Source organism: Acipenser ruthenus, chromosome 9, assembly GCF_902713425.1.
Source record: "Acipenser ruthenus chromosome 9, fAciRut3.2 maternal haplotype, whole genome shotgun sequence".
NCBI classification, from domain to species: Eukaryota; Metazoa; Chordata; class Actinopteri; order Acipenseriformes; family Acipenseridae; genus Acipenser; species Acipenser ruthenus.
This window is the reverse complement of record NC_081197.1, coordinates 15,951,637-15,979,232: the sequence shown is the minus strand read 5'-3', so window position 1 is coordinate 15,979,232 and position 27,596 is coordinate 15,951,637. Positions and strand designations below refer to the sequence as shown.

Genomic DNA, 27,596 nt, shown 5'->3' with positions numbered 1-27,596 from the left:
TAGTGCTTGTATATAAACCCCTGCCTTTGCAGACCCCACTTCTATGTCTCCTTTTTTGTCCAGTCAGGACCAGCAGGGAGAATAAAGATGAAGCTTCTCTTTACAGCCGCTTTCACCATTTTCATCTTGTCTGCCTTGGACCAGGCAGACTCTTCTGCCTATGACAAGATATTGACCCACAGCCGAATTAGAGCAAAGAATGAGGGGTAAGAGGTGATGAAATAATACAAAAAGTTATGAGAGAAGTTCTGGGCATGGTTGCCTTCTTAAGAACACAGGAAGGATTATTATGGATTAATACTGAAGAAAAAACAACCTAAATTGGCTTTTTAGTGCATTCAACTGAATTGAAATATATGTTAAAGATTACATTTGGATAATTGTGAACTTACATGACAAGTTATTTTATCAATGTGGTGATGCTTTTACAATAAATTGGCTAAATGAAATAGTAATACGATTATTTACATACATTTAAATAATGTATCAATGTTTACAAATAGTAAATACAATAATACCATTTAACCAAAAACTTTTGTTAGGTTTACAGAAGCTATCTTTTTTTTTTTTTTTTTATCAGCCCAAATGTCTGTACTCTTCAGCAAGTCATGGGAACCAAAAAGAAATACTTCAGTACCTGCAAAAACTGGTATAGGGGAACAATCTGCGGAAAGAAGGCGTAAGTTTTTTTTTTTTTTTTTTTTTTTAATGTATTGTATCTTCAAATGTCAATGCTTTTGGACAAGTCAAGACAGTGCTGCGGTATTCTTGAGAAAACATGATCTGTCTACTTTTGTCTTGTACCTGAAGTGGAAAAAATGTCCAAACCAGGGCTGCAGACAAATCCTGTGTGTGAGAGCCTGAGCAGGCGTGTTCTTACAAGTGTCTTCTGTTGGGGGAATGACCCTATCTACATCAATAGGTTTATTCTTATTTGTTTTAAATTACGGAAGAAAATATTGATAATGCACTGAATGTGAGTTTATTTGATAAACTGATAAAGGCATTGGCCAAAACGTTTGTCTACTTGCCTTTGTCTCTTATAGTTTATCTCAAGTGTAATATGTTGCAATAAACTACTATTGTGTGTCATTTAAATCTAGTTATTTCTCCCAGTACAACAGAATATAGCCTTCTCCAAAATGTGCCACATTGTGCTTAATATATTGGTTTTCTAAGTATCTCGGCATACAATAACTCAAACAGCAGCAATTACAGCCTAAGACCACGTCTAAGACCACCCAGATCCTTTTCACTTTTTCCTAAAGCAACCTTCGGGTGGAAGCAATTGTTCTTTATCCATTGTGGTCTGGATTACAACCAAGGCTCCATTGGTGAAAGCCTGTCCTATTTTTAAGCAGCCATATATTATGCTTAAACCAGTCCTAGACATAAACCAGTCCTAGACATTCTTGAAGCCAAATTTACCTAAAAAAGAATGTTTCTCTTGAAACTACACTGGTGTAGACTAGAGTGTGAGGGCAAGAGATTTTTTTATTTAGCACCTGCAGCTTGGGAACTCCTTTTAAGTTTTTAAATTGAATGTAAAATGGAAAAATATTAACCCATAACTCTTATACAAACACAGAAAAAAAGTAATCAGGAAACTGTTCAGAAAATATTAGGGTTGCAATGCGTGCAACTTAAATGAACTGGGTTTCACAACTGATTATATACAGTGGTTATAAATTCTGGGGGTTTCAAGCGTATTTTACAAGGTCTGCAGAGCTCACTGATCTATCAAAGAGATGTGCATGGAATGTTAGTTTCAGGGGTCCACTACCTGACAACCCTGACGGTTTAATACAAAAAAGCTGAACATATGCCTTTAATTGTCCTTGGCTTCAGCTTGGCGCTTCATTCAGTCTTTAACCAGAGTCATGCTTCATTTTCACATTAATGTTAAAGTGGGTCTACGTGAGTTGTATGGAACCTGCCAGGAAACCCCTTTTAGAAATAGAATCTGTTCATGGAAGAGTATTGAAGAGCCATCAAAAGGCCTTCTTGTACAGAAGGCAGCTTTGTAGTTGTGATTGTGGGTTGCTGCTGTTGTGCATTGTTAAAGTTGAAAGGGTTTTAAAACTTGATGCACATTATAAGAAAAATATGATAATAGCACTCTCTTTGAAACAAGGTCTTCAGTCTCTTAGGGCTTATACTGGTCTGAAAGGGCTGGTTAATAGTTAGAGATATTAAATGTATAAGTTAATAAATTAAGTCAATTAACTATTTTTAACATTTAACATGTCAATTAACATGTTCTGAAGGGTTTTAGTCTTAAGTAATTCCAAGGACAGCTTAGTATGTGCATTAACTGAATCTCCTAGTATTATGCATAGCTTTTTTATTCTAGTAATAGGTTTCCTTTTTAGCTTTGTACAACTGCATCTTACTCCAAAGAATCTTAAAGTCTTTTTTTATCGAGGAACAATCACCAGAAACAATTTAAAGGTTATTTTATATTTACTTCTATGTGATCTGCAGATCTATCATTTTAAAATGTTGCCCTTAGAATGTAATAATTTATAATGAACTGGTTTTAAAAACACCTAGCAACTTTAATGTCAGCTCTCCTAATGGTTTTGTATAAAGAAGAAAGACTGCCAAAATATTATGTTTCTATAGACATCCAAATTATGTAAGATTAACAGATGTATATTGTTAGTAAGGTGCATGTAAAAACCTGTAAATTAATATTTGTGGTTACAGGAGCTAATATGTATCACAACATTACAGAAGCCATAAAGTTAGCACATATGCTGTTTTACCACCTTTTTGACCATTTTGATATGGGGATGTTCTTTAAATGACACCATTGAGTATAAATATGGCATATGTTCACCTCTCTTTAGCCTCATTGCAGTGGCTAAACATTGAGCCATTCCATGACACTATTGATGCCTTCTGAAACCAGAGCTCGTTTACACAGTTCTGGATGCTGGCCAATGTGTCCCATTGGAGGCATGTCTGCACTTTTATTTTATTTTTAATAGCCCCCATTGCGGAAACATTTTGGCTCCAAGCCACTCCAGTTGCAGTTTACCAACAAGGGAACAATGGGATTGGTTGCTCACATGGAAGCTTGGCTAGGTTTTCATCCCAAGAGCCCCACTAAGTGGAAACATACTACATATTGAACTACATATGAAAAACTGGCCTCTCTGTCTCTTGGCAAGGGAAACATTGACTTATGCTGGTGTGCTGCCAGTACGGATAATTGACTTTGCATGAGTTTAAGTGTTCCATCTATTCCATTGGAGGGTGTTCTGCAGAGGAATTCCTATCCTATCTTCTAAATACTCGTGACCTAGCCCCACTACATGCATGGTTATTGTGCAGTTATATAGTACATTAAAACATTGTTACAGTAAAACATTAACTTGGTATGGTTGTGTTGAAGTAAACAGGCATATGGATTGAAAAATATGACTGCATTTGTACTCACTAGGATTGAAAGTTATCATTTAAATAAAATTGGAAACAACAGGAAGCACAGGGAAATTATTAATATAAGGAGCTGCAGTCTAAACTAAATACCAGATGACTTTTGAGTAATGGGTGTATTAATATGAGATTTAAGCATTTTGTTAAAGTTATCTTGTTTTGTAATGCATGCCTGTCACAGAGTATAAATGTCTTATATGAAATACACATGATAGACCAGGAGAAACCTGTGCTTAATCATCCATTTTAAATGAACTAATCAGCAACTGTTGATGAAAAAAGGTAGCAAGAAAGCTTATATAAGACAGACAATATATCCTCCTTGCAATATATCCGAGAGAAATGGTTAAAACCAAGTTATCTAAAAAGTCTAAACACTTGCGACCGTCAAAGATGGTAATGCTTAACAAAATGAGAGGTTTCTCTCATAATACATTTGAAATTTTGAAATTGGAAACACTTTACAGTGTCTCTAAGTACTGTGTATTTACATAGTAGTCACTTAGTAAATACACAGTACTTACACAATTACAATGCTATTGTGCATGGTTACAATGTACTTACTGTGTAACATTTTTTGCACTATATATGTAAGTACACAATTGTATCAGAAAAGGTTTAAGGCTAGGGTTGGGGGGGGTACACTGTAACTATGCATAAAAACATTGTAATTATGTGTAAGTACACAGTAATTAGAGACACTTAATGTAAAGTGCTACCGTGAAATAAAAAAAAAAAGAATGCTGCAGAAGAATTGAAACTGGGGAATTTTCTAAATGCTTGTATTTTGACCTGTTGAACACTCCACAGCAACTTCTCTAACAACTGGGGAAATACACAGTTTAACTGCCTAATAGCTTTAGATGGCCGGATGGAATTCATCAGTGCATAGAATTACAAGTGAGCCAAAAATATGGCAGCACTCCTAAATGATTTTACCACAAGTATTAAAATACTAGCAGAAGTAAAGAGCATCCGTGTTTGCCTGACAAAATCAGACACTCCCAAGAGCATGTTTTTTTTTCCACTTTGAAGATCAGAGACCAGCCGGCTACACTGTGATTAATCTGAGTCATTCTTCCCTATCATAAATACATCAAAGTATGCATCCACTTATTGAAGGGAAAATAGTGTGTGTTGCACTGGTTAAATTAAAACAGGTGATGTTCCTTTTATGCTCACCTGTGGCTCAGTATGTATAGTCAGGTTTAATTGTTTACAGTTGACAACAAAGCTTGACTTCAGAGATCTTGTTTAAATAAACATGCTGAGGAGTTACAAGTTCAACCACCCTGTAATACATGTTTCTGTATTCATGTTATCAATTCTCCAGAGGCCTTACATTGTGTCAAGACTATTTCTGATTGCTGCAGGCTGGCCTTTGAACATCAAACACATCTATTTCTGATGATTTCTCCTGCAGAGAAGGATCCATAATAAATTCCCATGTTGCTCTTTTCCGTGAGAATGGACTTCCTTTTCAACATGGAGATGGATGGTATCATGGGAATTTGCATCCCTTGATCCAAATCCAATAACCTAAAGAGTGCCCAGGGCTAGGATGATGGACACACATTTTTAAAGAAGTTTTCATTTATCTATTTTAAATTCAATTCACTATTCACTTAATTAAATGTGAACAAATGTGACATGTATCTTGAAAAAATGTCATGGCAACAACGTCATAGGAAATTGTGTGTTAGTTCATACATATATTTTCATTATGTATTTGTTTGTTTTTTACTGTAACTATCTGTGGTAAAGCAAAGTGGAAACATGGTAAAGACATTGACATTAAAAAATACATTTTCCTACCAGGCTAAGATTTTCACAATATTTAGCTTCATACAGCTGCTATAAATGAGTGTTCTGAATGAAAACATGGTAAAGTATGGACTAGCACAGTAAACTGCAGATACCATAGTATCAAAGAGGCGAAATGGCAAAAGACTGGTAAACGTGCACATTTACCATAGTTAACATTTATAAAGAGACTGTCTTGAGACTGGGGGGCTGGGGGGTGATCATGGTCTGAGATGAAAGTTGAGTTACAGCTTTCATTTGAGCCTACTCTAACAGGAAGGAAGGGTGTAATTGAATCTACATTATATAATCATTCTACTCAGGGCCTTTTTGTGCACAAAGCATTTCATTATTAAGGTTGTGCTACAGGTTTTCCTCCTAGTTGAACCAATGACTCTGATTTTATAATCCGACTCCCTTGTTATTTATACTATAAACTATGACATTTGAGAAATTATTATTATAATTAGGATCTATACATGTATTTACTCATAATCATTGGAAGCAACTGAAACATACAGATAGTAACTGGAAGGTTGTATTTGTACAGTATTTCATTACTTAGGTTGTGTTGCAAGTTTTCCTATTTGTGTAAATGAACCAATCACTCATAATCCTACTCCATTTTTATTAATTGTTGTAGCAAATATATTATACTGAGCATCAAAAGAAACGTATCATTTATATTTGAACATCAAAAGAAACTTATCACTTATATTTGAGCATCAAAAGAAACTTATCACTTATATTTGGATAAAATTCATTAGATGTGATCGAAAAATGACAAACTCTGTTTTAGGGCAGGTGCTGTGACTTTTTATTGTGCTGATTAACAATTGACATCACGAAGATGCTGCAAAATGATCTGTCGATCTTGGGCAGGTGTTGTGACTCTTGGTCTCCCAGTTCGTGGCCTGTCATTGACAGAGTGTCCGGTTATATCATCTCGCCAGGTTTGAAATTGCTGGATGTGAGCACCGCGAGCCACAGTACGCTGCCCTAGTCCAGCCTCCAACATGCCAATTGCACAAAGGCGCTGCTCTCTTGACAGACGTAGCATATTGTTTTTTTCTGTGATATTGCTTTTATTCAAGCTTGCAATTCAACAGGTGAAATCACTCCATATCCAGTGTCCAATCAACTGTCTCACTAATTAGGTGATTAAGTGCATATGCTATGTCATAGTCACTCAAGCGTGTCATGGTCAAGGATGAATGATCGAGTGATTAAAAAGAAACCAACCATTTATATACCTTATTTTTTTCAAAAATAAATGTGTTATAATAGTGATACGTTTCTTTTGATGCTTGGTATATATAAAAGTGTATAACTCCTTTTCCTTCCTTTTTCTTCAACAGCACAGTGTTGTACGAATGCTGCCCTGGTTATATGAAACTTGAAGGAATGCGAGGCTGCCCTGCAGGTAGGTTTAAACTAGCTAGGTGAAACAGTCAGCCATGGAAATCCTGGGGTTAAAGCTAGTGTGTGTGTGAGCATGTATTTTCATAACCAGAAATGTCATCTCTATTTAACATATCAATGTGAAATACAGAAGCTTCCCTTATCATTGTGTTTTGCACGTTTTCCTGCTTTTGAAGGGGTTTGTGTTATTGTTGTACTGCTTTTATTCCTCCTTTGATTGCCAGATTGGTGTATCATGCAAGCAGCTGTTTTCACTTTAAACTATGAATTTAGGGGTTAGTAAACTGATATAAGCACCATTCTTGAACTCTTTCTCCCATTTCAAAATGCTATTTCTAATATGCCTCTTTATTAATTCCAGTGGCTCCCATTGACAATGTTTATGGCACCCTGGGGCTTCTGAAGGCAATCTCAACCCAAAAATACTCTGATGTATCAAAACTGAGAGAGGAGATCGAAGGACATGGATCTTACACTTTCTTTGCACCAAGTAATGAGGCTTGGGATCTTTTGGATCCTGTGAGTTGTAGAGCTTCATATATACATAGACTAGTAGAAAAGAAACAATTTGCATGTATTGATATAATTTTTTTATTATAACTTATATATAAATTGTATTAATAGTTAAACCAATACATTGACATCAACTGTTGACTATTTTAAGTTGAATCATTTTGATGGTAATAACTGGAATGTGGAACATTTTAACTGTGGTACCTTGCTGTAGTATCTTGAAAGCTATCAGTTAATTATTACTACTCTCTTTGATTGCATGATGAAAATATATTCTGTGGTCACCCAAAGTATTTAACAGGATATAACAATGAGAGATTGTAAAATAATACCACACAAACAGAAGCAAGGTTCCTGTAATGCAAGCTAAAACTCATCCTTCTTTATTATAGGAGATGCGGAGTGCCCTAGTCAGCAATGTAAACATTGAGCTGTACAACGCTCTTCACTACCACATGTTGAACAAGAGAATGCTGACTAAAGATCTGAAGAATGGCATGACACTGAAATCCATGTACAATGATCTGGGCCTTTTAATTAACCACTACCCCAATGGGGTAGGTTTCAAGTCAGGGGGATCGTGTGAAGGGATGTATTTCAAGTTGACTGGGGAATACATATTCTTCCTTTTGAAAAATAAGTGCACACTGTATTTATCAGCAACCTCGTGGTGGTGTGCCATGATACAGTCTAGAGATATGTTCTTTCATGGGTGAATTTAATAAGCATGAAGACTTAACCAGCCTTGTGCACAAATACCTCAGATTGAGTACATTATGATCAAGATTGAAGCACCACATGTAACAACACAGCAAAGCACAGATCAATCATCTGTGAAGGCACTAGCCAAAATATTTACTTCACTTACTTCAGAATTCCTGATCCCTTAAAATTAATATTATCCTACTTTTCTACTTTTATTCTTACTAAAGTGTTGATCATTATAATAAGTTAACTTATAAAATAGATTTACTAACCTATAGAAATAACTTATGTTTCTTAAATTAAATCTCTCCATGTTTTAATATAACTACAGGTTGTTACAGTCAACTGTGCTAGGATCATCCACGGCAACCAGATTGCCACAAATGGTGTTGTTCACGTAATTGACCGTGTTGTCACTGCAGTTAGTAACACCATTCAAGATGTTATTGAAGTTGAAGATGACCTTTCCTCTCTCAGGGTAAGGATAAGATACATTTTTATCTGTAAAAGGAGAATTCATTAGGTGTGTGAATGCTAATTATAAACAGCAAAGATTTACGTGAATCCTTTGCCAGCATGTTTGCTCTGAAGTTAATGGTAGTCATATGAAAGCTAGACATATAAAATAATTTGACAATACATGAGATGTATTTTTGTGAGATGAACAGACTCGGACATGTTCCTCTTGTTGGATGTGAACAGGAACAGGTTTTTGGATCTGCTAATTGAGCAGGCCAGGCTAACCGACTGAACAAGTAATGTTCCAGGGAAGAAAAGTAGAACGACTTCGCAAACCAGATTTCACAGGTCTGTCTCGTCTGTCTCAGGAAATTCCACCGTATTATCCTTCACGCCTTAGCATCCAAACCAGCAATTTTGACAACTAGGCAATGTATACATGTAGAGACAGTATGTACAAAAGCTTTCTTCTTTCACATAGGCTGCTGCTATTGCTTCTGGCATGCTGGAGACTCTTGGTAAACCTGGACATTACACCATTTTTGCTCCTACTAATGAAGCCTTTGAGAAGCTTCCTCGAGCTGTTCTGGAAAGGATCATGAGTGACAAAGTAGCCCTTCAAGGTAAAAAAAAATAAATAAAAAAAGAAAACCTTTTCTGATGTATGACATATCTTTGGGTCAACATTGGTGTGGGCTATGAACACAGCATTTCACTTTTTCCTGAGTTGGTCTGTCTAAATAACACACTAGACTACAGTAAACACATGTTTGTCAGACATAAGCTATCTACAAATGGCAAACGTAATTCCAACAAGTTCATTTTTTGAGTGATTGAGGGTGGTATCGCCTGTCATAAGTTGCACTGAATTTACACACAAAGTGTTCTGAATAATACAGCAAACTTACAAGTGTAATGAAGGATCGCTTTTTTGTTCTTCTCAGAAGAATGTTGCAACCAACGGATTATGTTAGCTCATTGAAGTTAGAGCTGTTCAAACTTTGTTCTACGTTAGTCATACAAAGTGACATAAAAGAACAAATATTCTGCAAGTCATCACATCAGCTTTCTAACATCTGTTTCAGAAAGTTAGACCATTGATGCATCTACAAGAGGCACACATGATTATTTAAGCCCACACTGTCTGTTGCAGAGAGTTCAGACAGTTTGCAAACATTATTCTACCCACAGATGGCAAAACATTGGATATCCAAAAATATTAAATCTAGTTTTTGTTCCTAAAGTATAAGCATTGGAAAAGCTTGGTCATTTACCATGAGAAACTGCACCTTTGAAGTGCATACTTGTGTACTGCACTTGCTGTAATGATAAACAACTTTGCTAAATTGAGTAAGATTACAGATAAACAGTAAACTATATGTACTCTAAATATACAATAGAAATACAAAAACTGTGCTCCTTACAGTAAATTAACTTTTGAAACATTATTTTTCCAAGCCCTGCTGAAGTTCCACATCCTGGACTCTGTTCAGTGCTCTGAGGCTATAATGGGTGGTGAGTCATTCGAGACCCTGGAAGGCAGGAACATTGAGATTGGATGTGATGGCGAGAGCGTGACAATCAATGGTGTCAAGATGGTCAAGCGCAAGGACATTGTCACCACCAACGGTGTTATTCACTTAATTGATGCAGTTCTGATCCCTGATTCAGGTGAGTTACAGGCTGTAATTATAACCACTAACATTATTGTGGGAATGCTAGTATTTAATAAGGAAATGTCTTGAACGTTCACGAGACTGGACAAGGTTCTGGGATGGGAGCTAACTCCAAGAGGTGCGACCCAGTGCAGCCAGAACTTCAAGACGGGGTAGAATGCTTTGCTATCCCCCAGAGGGAGACTTCGTCTCCGGTACCACGACAGGGCTGAAACAAAACAAAAAGGTTTACAGTAGAAACACCAAATACAACACAAATTCCACAGCACACACTGACTAAGCTATATTGTTATCTAAATTGCTTGTTGGTTTGCTGTGGACCTGCTTTATCAGGGGTGCAAATCATTTTGAAAATTGGTGCTAAACTGTTTTGAAAGTTGAGCCCCAGAGAGCCTGCTGGAGCTAAATTATCAAACCCCACCCTAAGCAAGCCCCCCTCACAATTTACCACATGGCACAAACCTTCTTTCCTGTGTATGTGGGTTGGTCATGTGGGTAGTCCAGACTCAAGAGAAACTATATCATCTATGGAGACTAAGGAATAAAAATAAATAAATAAATAAATAAATAAATAAATAAATAAAATTAAACTTGTCTACTGGCTCTAGAATTGAATGTTGCTGGTGCTATATGAGATACCCTGGTGCTAGAATCTAGCACCCCTGTGTTTGCAGCCATGAAGTTACCATATATAAAAGAGCAGCTACCATTCTTAATACTTTTTTTAATCCTATTTTTTTAAAATAATTAATAGCCAATAAATACAAATAATGAAATCTATAAAATTAATAAACCAAAAGTAAAGCTTGCCAAAATATAAATTATATTGTGTTACAGTACATTTTGTTATTATTTGTTTTTAAGCTAAGCAGGTTCTGGAACTTACTGGCAGCACACAGACCACCTTCACAGACTTGGTTGCACAGCTGGGACTGGCTGCTGCAATGAGACCAGAGGGGGAATACACCTTGCTAGCGCCTTTCAATGGAGCCTTCTCTGGTAAGTGTCTACTTAACAACTTACCAAAAGCACATGTTAATTATGATACCACATAGAAGCTCACACAAATATCAATGTAAACTGAATCACATAAACACACAAGTACAGACACTCATACACTTAGATGTAATTAAACATTCCTCAATGTTGCATTAATTTAAAAACAGCAAATGATCTGTTTCATGTTTATTAAAAACAGATGGACAGACAAATACAACTTTGTTGGTCTGTTCCCCACCGGGTTTTCCCATTTTATATGGGGGAAGTTGAAATCCTCCATTAGTATGGCTTCTCCTTTGCTACATGCATTTCTAATGTCATTGTATAACAGAATATTTTGCTCAGTATCTGAATTTGGCAGTCTATTATTCTGCCCTTTTAATTTTTGTCCATTATTCTGACCCATATTGATTCTGCATTGTTTTTAACACCTGGGCTTCAAGATTGTTTTTGATGTATAGTGCTACCCTGCTGCATCTTCTGTCCTGCCTGTCTTTCCTATACAGTGTATACCCACTAATATTATATTCGTCTTCATCACTCTTGGATAGCCAAGTTTCTGTAACATCTATCACATCGTAGTTACTTATTAGTGCAGTAACTTCAAGTTCTAACATTTTGTTTTTTGAGACTTCTAGTATTTAGATAAATACATTTAATGGCTATCTTACCTGAGTTGTTGCCCTTGTTTTGATGTAGTCTCCCTTCTGTTTTTTTTGTTGATTTCTCCCCCCTTTCTAGTTTAAATGCTTCTGAACATCCTCGAGGATCCTTTCTCCGAGTAGATTGGTTCCCTTTTTATTTAAGTGCAGTCCGTCCCGCCTATATAGATAGTCCTTGCTGTAGAATGTGGTCCAATGTTCAAGGAAGGTTGAAGCTTTCCTGTGTGCACCACGATTTCAGCCATGCATTTAGATTATTTATTTCCAGCTGTCCGTATGGTCTTTTACAAGGTGCCGGCAGTATCCCAGAAAATACCAGGTTTGGTCTTGTCTTTTAATTTCCTTCCTACCTCTCTGAATTTGTTTTGCAGGAATTTGGTCTGTCTCTTCCAAAGTTTAGTTTGTTAGAATTGTGGACATCAAAAACAGAACTGTGAATATCAAAAAATAAGGATTAAATGTTAAAACCACTTGTCATATTTAGCAAGCCGTTTTAACATTTAATCCTTAATTATTGATATCAACAATTGTATTTTTTTATATCAACAATTCTATTTCTGATATCAACAATTCTATACTTTACATCAAAAATACAATTTTGGATATGAGTAATTGTGTCGTATTTTTGATATGGGAAATAGAATTGTTGCTATCAAAAACTGAATTGTTGATATCAGAATAAAAGGTACTATTTTTGGTATCAACAATTGTATTTTTGATATCAAAAAATAACATTGAGAATTGTTGATATCAAAATAGAATTGCTGATATCAGCAAAACATTACTGATATCAATATTAAAATTGCTGATATCAGCAAATGAGGATTAAATGTTAAAATGGCTTCCACACGCTGCTGCTGTTTGGAATGCCTTGCTTTTGTGTGTGTACCTGTGCGTGCTTTGTTAGCTCCACCCCCTTTATCTCAGAATGGTGCCGAGTTTGAATCTGAAAGTAATCAGCTGGCCTGGGTTTCAGCTTGTTATCAGAGAAAGACACGCAGATGTTAGAATTTAAGCTGCAGTAATTTCCCAATGTACTACATTTTCTGATTAAATCAGTTAAAGCTTTAATTTCTCTTTACTGCTTCTAAACTGCTCTGCACTTTTCCACGAAGCACTTCTCCCACACTGCTGCTCTCGACGCTGCCACTGTTTGGAATTACGTATTTATTTAGGTCGGGGAAAACAACACAATTTATTTAAAAGTCAGGAAGTGGCTGGAAAATGACTTACTTTATGCAACATCTGCAGTATTGTAAACCATTATTCCATCATAATTATATTGATAATGCAGGCAGGCGTGGCCCCCGAAATCTTTCACACGGTACGCACAACTGAACCACACCCACATCCTATGTCATGTCTACAACAACTCTGTCACCATGCTGTAAAGTGTTTCAGCCAATCAGAGTGCTGCATTCTGTTCATTGCTGAGTTTCCCTTTCTAAAAATGAATAAACACAGCGCGCTGCCATCGAGACAGAACAGCAACTACAGTGACAGCCAAATAGTCCACAACAACACTGAAAGCTACAAACAAACCTATTTGAAATACAGACTTAAACTAGGTGGAAAACTAGCTCAATTTTATTGTGGTTCCATTTCTGATCATTTTACTCTCACAATCACAACAACTAATCATTACTCATCCCCTAAGCATGGCATATAAACATTAACCTTTTTTGTTGTTGTTACAAGTGACAAAACAGGCAGTTCAAACAATAATAATAATAATAATAATAATAATAATAATAATAATATAAGGAATAAACTCTCTTAGCAAGATAAATGATGAGACTGAAGTATCCATGTCACCAGAAGACCAAGATACAATTACAGGCTTTTTATTGCACACTTTGGTGTATTTGTTATAATTAGTTGTAGCCGTTTACAATAGCTTGAAAAAGTAGCACATGGCCATTCCCCTTGCCTTGTTTTTTGTAATGCTTTTGTTTTTCCACTAAACTTTCTTTTGTTTTTGTGAAGTCTGTTTGATTACTGTAGTAAATTGAACTTTCATATTTGTGTTGCGTTAAATACCTGTCTTTGCTTCCCAGTTGTAGAGTTTCTGAACTGGTATTTGATGAATTTTCCTGTACTCAATTTTCTTCCAGTTATGCTTTTACTAAAAGTTTTACTAAATTTATATCAGTCTTTTCTTGTGGCAGCATTTTCCTGATTTTCAACGAACAAGTCTCTGTTTTCATCAGTAACATTTTGAAATCTGGTTGTAATTTTCATTAACTGCCAGTTTGTGTGATGTTGTGAAGTCACCTTGGGTCTGGGAGTAACTTACCTTCTAATTTTAACACTGAGAGAGTAAAAAGTATTATCAAGGGGTAAAATTCAACTTTACCTTTAAGTCATGAGTAATCTTGATAAATACTGTACAATCTTTAATGGTAATGGGGTAGGCATTAAAAAAGAGCCTTCCATTTTACCTGCAATGTTAGTTTGAACGACTGTGCAAAAACCTGGTATTAAAATAAAGCACAGAAACAGAACAAATATATGAAGATAAGCACAGAAACAGAACTTATATTTTAACATTAAATTCGTAAACTCAGTGAATGTGTTAAAACTTCAATATAAAGCCATACAGACAAATAAAATAAGGAAATGCATAAGTAAGTTATAAAACAGTTTGTTTAATATTATAGGCACCATTTTTTTAGCGGTTGCCTCTGACGATGGTTCCAGTTGGATTTGTATCTCGGGTGTTTACACTTCAACCTGTGTAGCTTCAAATTGTTTATTCTTACTGTGATTGGCTGCAAAGACCACAGGGCGAGCCAGAGATTGGATAATGTTTTGTTGGACGGGTTTTTATTGTGTAGTGTCCTTGTAACTGAAGACATTGTATTTTGGGAGATGTATTAAAATTGATTGTGTATTTGGGATTTTTTAAAGTGTAAAAACGTTAGGTACGCATCTTATCTGGACCGCTGCATGCAAGTCCACACCAATGAAGATTAAATTTTGCAAATCAAAGGCACGCACATTGTGTAACTTGCATATGGCTGTGGGTGCTAATGCAGGGGTCAAATTATCAATAGTTTCTTTAAAAACGATATTGTAATAAAAATTATAGTGTCAGTATAGTAGTCAAATAAAGTGTTTCTGTTGAGTTTAATTACTTTGATATTTGATTGGTAGATGAAGTGATGACCATGGACCAGAGAAGCCTTAGACTACTTCTGGAGAATCATATTCTGAAGTTTAAAATTGTCTTGAGTCAACTGTACAACGGACAGCGTCTAGAGACCCTTGGAGGAAAGTTTCTTAGGGTGTTTATTTACCGAACAGTAAGTAAAATACTACTTCCCTTACTAAACGTCTTCTAGTTAGAATTTACAGTATATGGCTTGTTTCATAGACCCTGATTAGCACTAATGTTGGATAGCTAATGTTACTTTAGGTAAGTAGTCAATCCATCGGAGTGCTTATCTGGTTGTGTGATACAAGCCAATAGTTTTAGCATGCAAAGGGATTTTTTTGGTGCTGACACCCAACAAACCATGGGAAAAACTGGTTATCGGGGCCTCTGTTGAAGCCCATATGTGCATATCATTTGGATAATTCGCTATAAACAGCTGTAAAATTGATATACCCCAAGCAATTTTAATGCCAGCCCTTTATTTTAGTTTAGTTGTTAGGTTGCCCATTTACTTGCTACAATGTCTTTCCAACAGGCTGTCTGTATCGAGAATTCTTGCATGGTGAGAGGCAGCAAAGAAGGAAGAAATGGCGCCATCCACTTTCTGAGGAGTATTATTAGGCCAGCAGAAAAGTCTATGATGGAAATCCTGAGTGAAGATGATCGATTCAGGTAACTGTTTCTGTAATAAGACAGATCACAAAATGGAGGCAAAAACAGATGCATAATGTAAATTACAACAACAATAACAGTTATTCCAATTGGAATTCAAGTGTATATAAATGTGACTGTTTAACTTTGGTTGATCAATAGATATGTAGAGTAATACATTATTTTTTTTTTAACATACATGCCATGATTTCTTGTAAATTACAGCAAATTGTCTTTAAGGTCTATGTGTTCGAAATATGCAGACTTGTGGTTTATAGTGGATAATTCGAATGGCCTCAGGTCATATTTAATCTCTGGATAATAACATATACACTACAATGTGTTAAGAACATACATACTGTATGCTGACATGTTTTTTTTTTATTCATTTTTTAATTATTTTAGCATGTTCCTGACGCTGATAGAAGCTGCAGGATTGACTGAGATTCTCTCACAAGATGGAGATTGGACACTTTTTGCACCAACCAACGATGCCTTTGATGGTCTGAGCGAGGAGGAGATGGAAATTCTCACAAGTATGTGTTGAAAATTTTAAAATTCAATTAAAAAACACCTTTCCAACTGCCCATTTCTTTAGAAGCCATTACAACCGAAAAAGTTACAGTCCAACACCTTATTTATGAGACACCTAGTTATGAGACCATTAACTAGAAGAAAAAAAATTTAATTGTCAACAAACAACAATGATGTACTTTATATACAGTATACATAATTTGCCACTGCCTTATTCTAAATGCAGTATGTTTCACAACTAAAAATTGTCTCATCTCTTCTGAATAGGTGATCCAATGGCTCTGAGAACCATTCTGCTGTATCATCTTAGCAATGGTGTCTTCATTGGTGGTGGGATGGAAGGTGGTGTCACAAACCTTTTGAAATCTATCCAAGGCAGCAACTTAATGGTGAAAGAAGTAAGTCATACTCAGTTGTCATTATCCAGCTCTCATATATTATGCTCATTATAAGGCAAAGTCAGGTTTCACTCAAACAATACATTTAGTTGAAGAGACATTTATTAGTTATATGCATGCAAGTCCAGTCATGTTGTTGTATAGATGTTAGGTAAACAGCCATTATAACCACCAATCCGTAACTGAGTTATAGCCAAGTCATCTGATTTATTTGAATGAAAGGGACAAAAATAAATACACAACCAAACACAGGCATCTTGTTGTGTTAATGGCATGGCCTTTTGACATTCATCCATCATGAAGGCCTACTCAATGATGCCAATATTTCTTTCTCACTTTGCTGTGTAGTACTTCATTCTCGTTGTTTTAGACTTTGAACTTTGTCTCTCCTCCACCTAAGAAATAAAATGACTGTGCAGTTGTAACGGTCAAAACAGATGTTCAGATGAAAAGTCAACCAGAATACCCTATTTAACTTAATTTCAAAAGAAAATTGATTTAGAAGTGCAATGTTTTTGGTCATATTAGCGATTTAACAACATACAAGAACTGCCCAATACCCCCTATTCATTTTTAATTTTTTTTTGTAAAGAAAAGAAGCACCAAGCAAGCATAGAATCAACTTGGTCTATAAATTATATTTGTAACATTCTTCATTTTAAATTGCTGAATTTCTTGTGAAATGCAAAATGTTTTTTATTCTATAAATAATCCCTACAATATTTTAAAAACCAGCCTGTCTGACATTAGTTAATCTCTTGCCTTTAGTCAATTGCTGTTATGAAGACTGTGTAACTCATAAAATTGACTTCCTCTTGACTTTTTTTTAACTTCAGTGTGTCTGTAAAACAACACATTTATTGTCTTAGAATCAGTTAAAGATTGCCTGTGTCTAGAATTCCCATGACCAGTGACCTCTAGCCACTGAACTGCAGGAAATGACTGTAGCATGATGGCATTTCCACTCCTAATTTACGATAATGCATGAAACAGCAAATCATTATTAGCTGTAAAATATTCTGTAGTTTAAAACAAAAAGATTTACTATTCTACAATATAAATGTCAAATGAACAGAGAAAAATTGTTTATATTTTGTGTAGATAATAAATAAAAAATCTTTTTGTTCAGATCAACAACACAATTGTGGTGAACGAAGTAAAGGTAGCTAAAAATGACGTCATGGCAACCAATGGTGTAATTCATGTTGTTAATTCGATGCTGTATCCAGCAGGTAATATTTTATTATTATTATTATTATTATTATTATTATTATTATTATTATTATTATTATTATTATTATTATTATTAAGCAAAACTATTTTACTAAAGCTAAGAAAAGGATGAGCTAGTAGCAAATTATTTTTATTAAACAAAAAAAAATGTAATGACATTTTGACTTTTTTCTCTTCAAGTTATAATCCCCTACTTACAGCCATATAAAATGCTGCAACTAAGTTCACCATTAGCTACATATACATAGTTAGAAGAGTTGAGGTATGTGTGAAAATGTTATTGTTTTTGCCTTTGGCTAAATAACTATGTAATAGGGCCTAATAAAACTTGATATCACTATTAAATACTGTTTACTTAAGGGCTTATAAGGCTAAAACGTCTAGGTTTTGATTATAACAGCATCTTTAAAAGCTAAACCTTATGCTTTATATGGGACATATCATGTATTTTCTTTCTAATGAAATTTAATAGATATCCCTGTTGGAAATAATCAACTTCTGATTCTCCTTAAGAAGCTGATTAAGTACATTCAGATCAAGGTAAGAGGGGGTTGAAACCTTGTTTACAAATATATTGTGCAGAACATAAGAACTTGAAAAGACGATTAACCCACTGATATAACTATTATCAGAGAGCATTGCACTGCCACCTAACATAACAGTGAAGTACCTCTATCCTTCTGTGACATGGTAGCCTCACGAATGTTACTTGGCAGTGAGAGAGACTCAGACACAGAACGCTTGCAGTTTAACATGCTAATGTGCACTTTTAATTCACAAATAAGACGGTACAAACATGAGACAAAACACACTTAACAAAACAAATGGCACAAGGACCAAAACAAAAGGTTCTACATAAAGTCATGAACGTAAGCACAGGACAACACAGCACGGCACAGGACGGTATGGCATGGGAAAAGTTGTTTAATTTAAGAGAAAATAGTTCAAATGAATGTGGCTATTGGACAAGCCCTTACCATTTGACTATGGGAACAATTGTTTAAGGCAAAATAGTTCAAATTAATCAGTGTTTGTGAATGGCTTAATATGCTTATATTTACAGACTAGCTGATTCTACATTGTTATCTGCATTTATTTATAGAGACCATCTTGCCTCTATAGTCAACCATGCTCCCTCCTTATAAGTAAAATTAAATTTATCTGAGGAAGCCAACCTGAATTTGTCCCTTTGGGATGATATCTTCTGTCTCATTGATTTTTTAGCGTTACTTCCTGTACTTAGAACCGTCATGCATCCTCTATAAAGGAAATGCATTTGCACGTTTTATATGTAAAGGCAACAAGAAAACAATAGAATTATATAATATAAACAACCGACTTAGCTTAAACATTTCAACTTCACTGCAAATAGTTCTGAAGTGGCTGCTTCATCAATGGCAGTTTAGTATGTTATGATAGCAAACACAAGCAGTTCCAGCTATTTGCTTATTTACCCACCCAACTAACAAGCATACAGATTATATTATTCGGGATGCCATTCTTTAAAAAGAACATTTATTGTTCATAGGATATATGTTCTTTATGCATACAAGTCTAAACATGTTTCTTTCTTTCATTTCAGTATGTTCAGGGATACAGATACAAAGAAATTCCAATGACTTTCTTCAGTAAGTAAATTATCTTTTAAAATGTAAAACTAACTTAGTTTCATTTGAAATAGGTCAACAGTTTAGTTTTTGCTGCAGTAGATCAAATACATATATATTCCTGACAATAGACCTACAAACCAAATGGTTACATGTATTGCCTGAACATGTTATCACTAGGAAATACAACAGCATTTTCAAGTAGAACAACAATAACAGTACAGACAGTTTATCACTTAAATAAGCAAGAATGAATCAGCTGCTGGTTTAACAAGATTAACCTAATCTTGCTTTTATAAAAACCCCTTAAGCTTCAGGACTCCAATTTCAAATTTGTGCACACCCTGAAAAGTTGAGATAAAATACAGTATGGCTTCCTATATTTGTCTCCTTTATTAAATATGTTCAGCAACAATATATTGTACAAATATACAGCATACTATACCTTTTTGACATTTATTTATCCAAATTGTAATATGCCATTTGAATTCCCATTGAAAGTGACTAGCTGAGAGATTCCATTTGTCATATTTTTTCAATACAGTATTTTTAAAAAGTGACAGTTTTTATGTGCAGTATGCCCAGTTCTAAACATACTGTAGTTTGTTGGCTTTTCATTGAAATGCATTCTTAATTTAATTCATAGCGAGATTTATTACAACTGAGATCAAAACAGAGCCTGAGATTAAAGTCATTGGAGGAGGGAGTACCCATACCATTACCAGAGTCATTCAAGGAGGTAATTATTTCAATATACACTTTATTCAGTATTATCATTCATAGGTTTATGTGTGTAAACTAGTTTTTCTTTTGTTACACTTGTATCCCTCCAACCCGCAAGCATGCAGAAACAGGAACAAACAAACAATTTTCAAATCCAAAGTTTCATTACTTGTACTTGTGTGTTTCTTTTGTGCCCCAATGGTCACTATTTTGGCATTTCAGGCCATACTAAAAAATACTGCTCAGGAACAAGAAGTCATTTACTGACAGATTCTCTACTGGACAGATTGATTTAAAAAAATGTCTGAAGATACAGCTTTAGTTTTTATAGATAATTTCAGTTTTGTATTAACTAAAAGTTCCAAAGTCTCTTCTCCCAAAAAAAGTTCACTTTCAATACTACCTGTATGAAAGATCTGATCTTGTGAATGCAATAGAAGTGTTAAAAGACTTGTTATAGCTCTAGGACTCACATTAAACCTTTCAGCCCCTGGCTATCCATTTAACTTATTACTAAGCAGGGTTTGTCCCAACAGGAAACTTTTAAACACTGCTTGCTAAAGGGTGACAAATGGAAAATATGTCAACCCTCAAGGGCATCATACTTTATCTATCCTTTTGATCTTGACAGCTCTATCAGTAACTCAGTAACAGTTAACAAACAATCATATATGATACTTGATGTTTTATACTGTTGTCTGTTTACAAGGAAATCTTGGAAATTATTTTATTTTAAAATATGTACTGTATGCTTTAATACTGTGCGATTGTTATTTATGTGATTTAACTATGAATGTGCATTGACATGTTTATTATACTGTTCATGATTTTGTATCAGATCACATGGTCAAGGATCAAGAATACAGGTATCATGCAGCCACTGGAAAAACTAATTTCCATGCCTTTAAAGGTAGCACGAAACAACCCAACTGTTTTTCAAGCGAATGTCTTGAACCACATCCAACATTTCTTGAATGAGATTTATGCCCACAGGCTTGGCACGGCCCTTTATATTTCAACTCCTTTAATATTCATAAAAGGACTCTTCAATGGCTCCCTATTGAGGATTGTTGACTTTGTTGCATGTTACGGTTTGCTTAAAACACTTTAAGGAAGCAAATCTTTTGACTCCCACGAAAAAAACGTTGTTGAGTGAGAAACTGAACATCAAGTTCAGATTTTCTTTCAATGTAAAATGGTTTCAGCCGAGTTTTCGTTGCTATGAAAACTGGACAAGCTTCATGAGGAAAAACAAAAAGCACAAGAAAACGATTGTCGCACGGTCACTATTATGAAACCAAAAGATTGCATGTGCATGGGATTATTTTAGAACATTTGTTTAATTAGTATATCTTTTTTATTATTGGCAAAGCAATTCACCAATGATGGATGGTGCACAATTGACCGTGTTTATTCTGATTTATTGACAGGCTAGCAATACATTATAATAACATATTGTATGTGATTTTTTCCTAGCTTTACTGTAGCATTACACTGAACAGGTTGCAGTAGAATGATACAATGTTACAGTATACTGAGAAATAATTGCTTGACATGCAGTGTTTCCTTTTTTCAGAACCCTCTATCACAAAGGTCACCAGGGTCATCGAAGGGGAACCTTCAATTACAAAGGTTACAAGAGTCATTGAAGGGGAACCCTCAATTACAAAGGTTACAAGAGTCATTGAAGGGGAACCCTCAATTACTAAAGTCACAAGGGTCATTCAAGGAGAACCCTCTGTCACAAAGCTTACAAGAGTCATTGAAGGGGAACCCTCAATTACAAAGGTTACAAGGGTCATTCAAGGGGAACCTTCAATTACTAAAGTCACAAGAGTCATTCAAGGAGAACCGTCCATCACAAAGCTTACAAGAGTCATTGAAGGGGAACCTGAATTAAGAATTGTCGATGGAGGAGAGACATTCACAAAAGTTATCCAAGGTGGGCAGCAGCATGTTGTTCCTTTACTCCTACAGCTGTATTTGTTTTGTCATTAAAACAACAAAAATATTATATATATGTGTATATATATATATATATATATATATATATATATATATATATATATATATATATATATATATATATATATATATATAAAGCCAGCTCAGAGCTTCCAGTCCTGGGGCCCATTTTATAAATGTGATTTGCGAGGAATCGCTGTCGCAGACCCCTCGCAGGTTGCAATTTGTGTTTCATAAAACTTTCGTAGGGCTGTGACGTTGCAGGTTTTCCCCTGAAACTTGAGTGCTAGAGGCCAACCGCAAGTAGTAATTTTCATCGCAAATTGTTTTAGTAGATATCATAGCTCTCATACTACTACTAGCTCGTCGTCGATATGGCAGAGGAATGATAAGAGAAAGAGTATTTAGGGACTGGGTAAACCCTTTCAGACTCAGAATTAGTATCCAAGTACCGATTTCCAAGAGCAGAGATAATTAATTAATTTGTGCGATTTATTAGATCAAGAAATTAGAAATAAAACACAATGAAATATATCATTGCAAGTCTTAACTGCTCTCTCTGTGCAAGCGGTAGTTTTCAGGAAGTAGTAGCCGACTGTCATGGTATAAGTAAGGCCACTGTTTCTAGATGCATAGTCAAAGTTTCTACAGCTTTGTCTAACCACATTGGTGACAACATACACTTTCCTGAAGAACCTGACATAGAGGATAATGACTGACTTCTTTAAATTATGTGGTTTGATGAATGTAGGCTACTTGGAGCCGTCGATGGTCAGATACAAATGATGTCCCCTGCTGAGAATGAGCACCTGTACGTATGCAGGAAAGGTTTTCATTCCATTAATATCCAAGCGATCTCAGGTGCCCGTGTCAGATGCTGTCATTCAATACCCTGGGAGTATACACTACAGTTTTATTTGGGCGAATTGTGACATTGCCTATCGCTTTAGTGACATTGGTTATTGGCTTTCCTTGTCACACCGACCATTGTAAGCTATTGCAACTGTGCTTTAAAGTCGATTGGAGTGACTGATTTTTCAGAGCGCAGATCACTAAAAGGGATTGCAAGCGATGGTCCTTGCGATGGGTTTTATGAAACGCTCGCAGCGAGGACCTCGAAGTCCTCTCAACCACTATTGCAACCGCATCACAATCGCAGACTTTTATGAAACGGGCCCCAGTCTATGTTCCAAACATTTCTTTATGTCAACTAGACAAAGAAAAAGAGATGCGTTACCTTTTATTGAACTAACTAAACAATAATTAATCACAAGCTTTCAAGACCTCAAAGGTCACTTCTTCAGGTGAAAGTAGGGAATAAATGTATTATTATTATTTTATGTCAACTAAACTCACCAGAGCCTACAGTATTTAATCAATTAATTATACTTGAATATATACCACTTGTATTGGATATTCTCCTAGCGGCTAATGAGTTCATATTACTGACATCAACTTAACACACATACTTACCTCTCGACTAGAGATCTTGCTCTTCAGTTCAATGGTAAGCTGAACCAGAACTTTATCGATTAGCATCCAGCCTTTGCCACTCCATTCAATTCATGGCTGAGATGCCAAGCCATTACCGTACATTATATAAACCTTGTGATCATTTAAATTATTTTTTATTTATTTTTTAAATTCAGTATATCCATTGTTATAGTTTGAAAAGTAAATCTGAAAGGCTTGTAGTTACCAACTTCAGAATTCTAACAATGCATCTCAACTGTTTTATTATAAACAAATATATATATATAATTTATTTTATGATCCTCAGGCCCTCAGTACAAAGTGACTCGTGTTACCTCAGATGGACAAATTGAAGATGACGAGACTCTTACGAAACTGCTTGAGGGAGGTCAGTAAAATATTGCCGCTTCACAAAGTGCTGTGCTCTTTATCAAATCATTTGGTATCAATCACAATATGTTGTTTTATATATGTTTTTATCATAAAATGTATATATGATTTCTGGATATATGAGCAGTGTTTTTAACATATATCCAATCAGAGGTTACCAAGGTGACAAAACTTCTTGGAACTGATGCACACTTACTTGGAGATGAAGAAATCAACAAACTTCTTCAGGGAGGTTAGTGCAGCGTGTGAAGACTATTTCATTGAATCTGACAGCTTGAATACTAAATATTTTTGGACAATAAACATGGAAAAATGTATTAACAATGACAGCTGTTCTCCTTCCTTAATATGTTGAAGACTGTAGAATATAAATATAATAATAATAATAAAAATAAAAAATAATAATAATAATAATAATAATAATAATAATAATAATAATAATAATAATAATAATAATAATAATAATAAGCACAAAAGTATGAAAAAGGCTTCAAAATATTATTTTCCTATGAAAAATAAACTGTAATAAATATCATTATAACACACATATATATATATATATATATATATATATATATATATATATATATATATATATATATATATATATATATATATATTGTTGACTTGTTTCCTGTATAATTCCCTGAAACATAGAAAGTGAAATTCAAAAACCCAAAGCTCAACTGTTTTAAAGTTCACTTCAACATAATTAGTGTCCTAAATTATATATATATATATATATATATATATATATATATATATATATATATATATATATATATATATATATATATATAATAGTTATTGCACTTTATGAGTTATGGTATGTTATGTTAACAATCGATAATTAAATTATAATCAATAATCTTTTAACCATTAACATGTCTTCTGTAATGAACACAAGAAACTTACTTACCACTGGTTTTTGTTTCATGTTTTTGTATTGTTTGTTTGTCTTGATGTTGCCTGCTTGGCAGCTAATGTTTAATAATGTTTCTGTCACTGCTTTCTGGAAATCTGTAACTGGGTAATACTTGAAATAATCAGCAAATGTTATACATTTCTGACTTTTAACAACAAGCTTTAATTGTGGTTCTACCAGAACTATCCAACAAATGCTTGATGTAACCTAATCTGTTAGTAGTCTTTACAATAACTTATCACAGCCATTCTTGTATTACCAAATTATTGTATTACAAAATAGTTTTTCGCATATATATATATATATATATATATATATATATATATATATATATATATATATATATATATATATATAAGGTTCGTAGTCCTTTGAACTTGACCCGGAGAAGATTGAAGTGTTTCAAAGCACTTTCGTGTTTTCATTAGTACATAAATAATATATAGTTTATATTTCAAAATTGATCGTCGTTCAATTTGGTGATCATATAAATGTATTTCCAATGTATGTATATTGATGAAGCCGTGTGAGATCACCTTCTTTTTCTGCAGCAGCCATCTGATTCATAGCAGTTCATGTTTTAGGAGTAGGATCTGAGTACTGGTACCTATTTCATCAATTCATTTAGGTGAAACATTTAAAAGACTAAAGCATTGACACTTCATTTGCATTTTGTTCTGATATTCTGCATAATGTGGTACATTTTACTAGGACCTGGATACAATCTGGATTCATGTTCTGCTCCAGCCATTGGGGTGCTATACAAATCTTATATGGCAGCACTGCAATATTACACATCTTCATGCATCTACCTCTTATAGGACCTATCCTGCCATTTGCCTGGTGTTAATCTTGAATATCCTTGTACAATACACAGCTTTGTTCTCTCAACGACATATTGTACACATTTTTTTCTTCTTCATGCTGAACTCCCTTAAATTACATTTTATAATTTCTTATATAAAAATATAATAACTAATACATTTTCACTTGTGGTCATTAGGATGAACACTAATCTTTTATTTATACTTCCAGCTGGGGAAGAGTACACCAAGGTTAACAAAATCATTCATGGGGAACCCCAAATTATTGAGGGCAAGGGATTTCTTAAAACCAATAATGCATGCGAATTTTAACATGTGGAATTCACTAAAGAGAATGAACAACTTTGACAACGTTGTGTAATTTCTTTTCATAGGCACTCAATTCACCCAAGTTTCCACCCAAGTGACCGAAGGAGATCCTCAGCTGGTTGAAGCAGAGTCGGAGAGAATCACAAAACTCATTCAAGGTTTGACGCAACCTGTAATTCAAGTTTGATTTGGAGTATAGTAGGTGCCTCAACTATAGAGTTCCTTTTCTCATAAACCTCGACATGTGTTTTATTTGCAGAAGGGCCTGTGAGAAGAACCCCCATTAGAAGAATTCCAGGTACTTTCTTTATTTGTTGTGACTAAACTCCAGCAACAATATGCTATATGCAGTACAAGATAAGAACTTTCTTGTGCGAACTAAGACTAAGCTTCCAACTAACTGCTCTGGAACTCTGTAGATGATTGGAAACTTAAATTGGCTTTGGAATACCATGTTGTTGTTTTTTTGTTAAGCAAAATAAAAAAAAAAAACATATATTGGCAATGTAAACATATGATTCTGTGTGCTGTTCTAGTACCTAGAAAATCATGTGAGGCTGGTTTAAGAAATTGTTCACCTCTTTTTATAGCTGGACAAAGAAGAAGAACAAGATTGGTCCGTCACAAGAAAAGAAACGCATAGTGAGGAAACGTGGATAATCTTTTGAATGATGAAACAAAAATTAACGAGAAACAAGAAAATCCAATCAAAAGAACCAGCACTTGGAGTCAACAACAGCTTATCGTTAATTAGGAATAGATAACGGTTCAAGAAATATAAAATGAAAAAATGTAAAGAAATGTTTTGGTATATGTAACCCCTGCACCAAATAACTACATTTTTCCTGTACGAATAGTGTTAATTCCCAAGACAATTTTGATAGTCTGAGACATTTGGGAATTGTTTCAATTGTGGGAATGGGAAGGTAGTGTAAGTAATATCATAACAAACAGGGAATATTTCTTTTTAATAAAAACTGTGGCAGGAACTAGGAAATAGTTTGAAATATGTACTTGCCACACTATTAAGTAGGTAATACATGGGGAAACAGGTAGCATACAGTAGGAAAGGTTACCTCTGCATGACCAATACTTGTAAAGAATATTCTTTGGTGCTCACATTTTGATCTCAAGAATGCTTTTCTTAAAGAAAGAAACAATGCTAGCAAGATTCAGGTACTAACTGATGGAATTCTGTTTGTAAATTATGTAACTTCACAGCTGACCAAATTGTATACCCATAGTTTTGTATTCATACATTTGCTAATTTTTCAGCTTTATGCATTTTTAGTATTTTTTTAAAACTACAGCGCGGCAATGCAACTTTTTAGAAAATGTCTGTTTTTGTCTGTTCTCAAGGCTTTAAAAGCTTCCTCTGCCCTTTTTTACCTCTGTTTTTGGAAACAAGTGTAAATAAAGGACTTTATTGAATTTCAGACATTTCACTTTCTGCATTTATGTATCTAAATACCAGCTACATGCTTAAAGTGACTTTGTATTTTTGTGCTTTTATATCAATGGAATGTGTTTAATTTAAATGAAACGCTGCTATCACATCAACATGACAGCATCTTTTACCACACACTTAGTGATCATGTAACATGCAATATGAAGTTATACAGCATATTGAAGACACGACCATCTGCTCATTTCCTCAAGATAGGTAACTATCTGGAGTTCTTCTATCTTGGGATGCGTTGAATTCAGTCATATCAAAGACACAT

General features: G+C 34.7%; 1 protein-coding gene across 2 annotated transcripts; it reads left to right on the top strand.

Moving 5' to 3' along the window:
* The first annotated feature begins 31 nt into the window (after positions 1 to 31).
* Positions 32 to 27,308, top strand: LOC117406206 (periostin-like). Of its 2 annotated transcripts, XM_059031249.1 has the most exons (23): positions 32 to 206; positions 581 to 679; positions 6,606 to 6,670; positions 7,031 to 7,188; positions 7,575 to 7,739; positions 8,219 to 8,365; positions 8,828 to 8,969; positions 9,805 to 10,017; positions 10,887 to 11,021; positions 14,840 to 14,988; positions 15,376 to 15,512; positions 15,897 to 16,027; positions 16,293 to 16,423; positions 17,553 to 17,655; positions 18,129 to 18,196; positions 19,239 to 19,284; positions 19,910 to 20,002; positions 21,563 to 21,928; positions 23,732 to 23,812; positions 23,966 to 24,046; positions 25,938 to 26,030; positions 26,132 to 26,170; positions 26,463 to 27,308. In XM_059031249.1, the coding sequence occupies exons 1-23, from the start codon at positions 88 to 90 to the stop codon at positions 26,513 to 26,515; spliced, it is 2,814 nt and encodes a 937-aa protein (XP_058887232.1). In that variant the 5' UTR covers positions 32 to 87; the 3' UTR covers positions 26,516 to 27,308. The 2 variants fall into 2 exon arrangements, with proteins under 2 accessions (XP_058887232.1, XP_033866030.3); XM_034010139.3 differs by lacking the exon at positions 23,966 to 24,046.
* Positions 27,309 to 27,596: the final 288 nt, after the last annotated feature.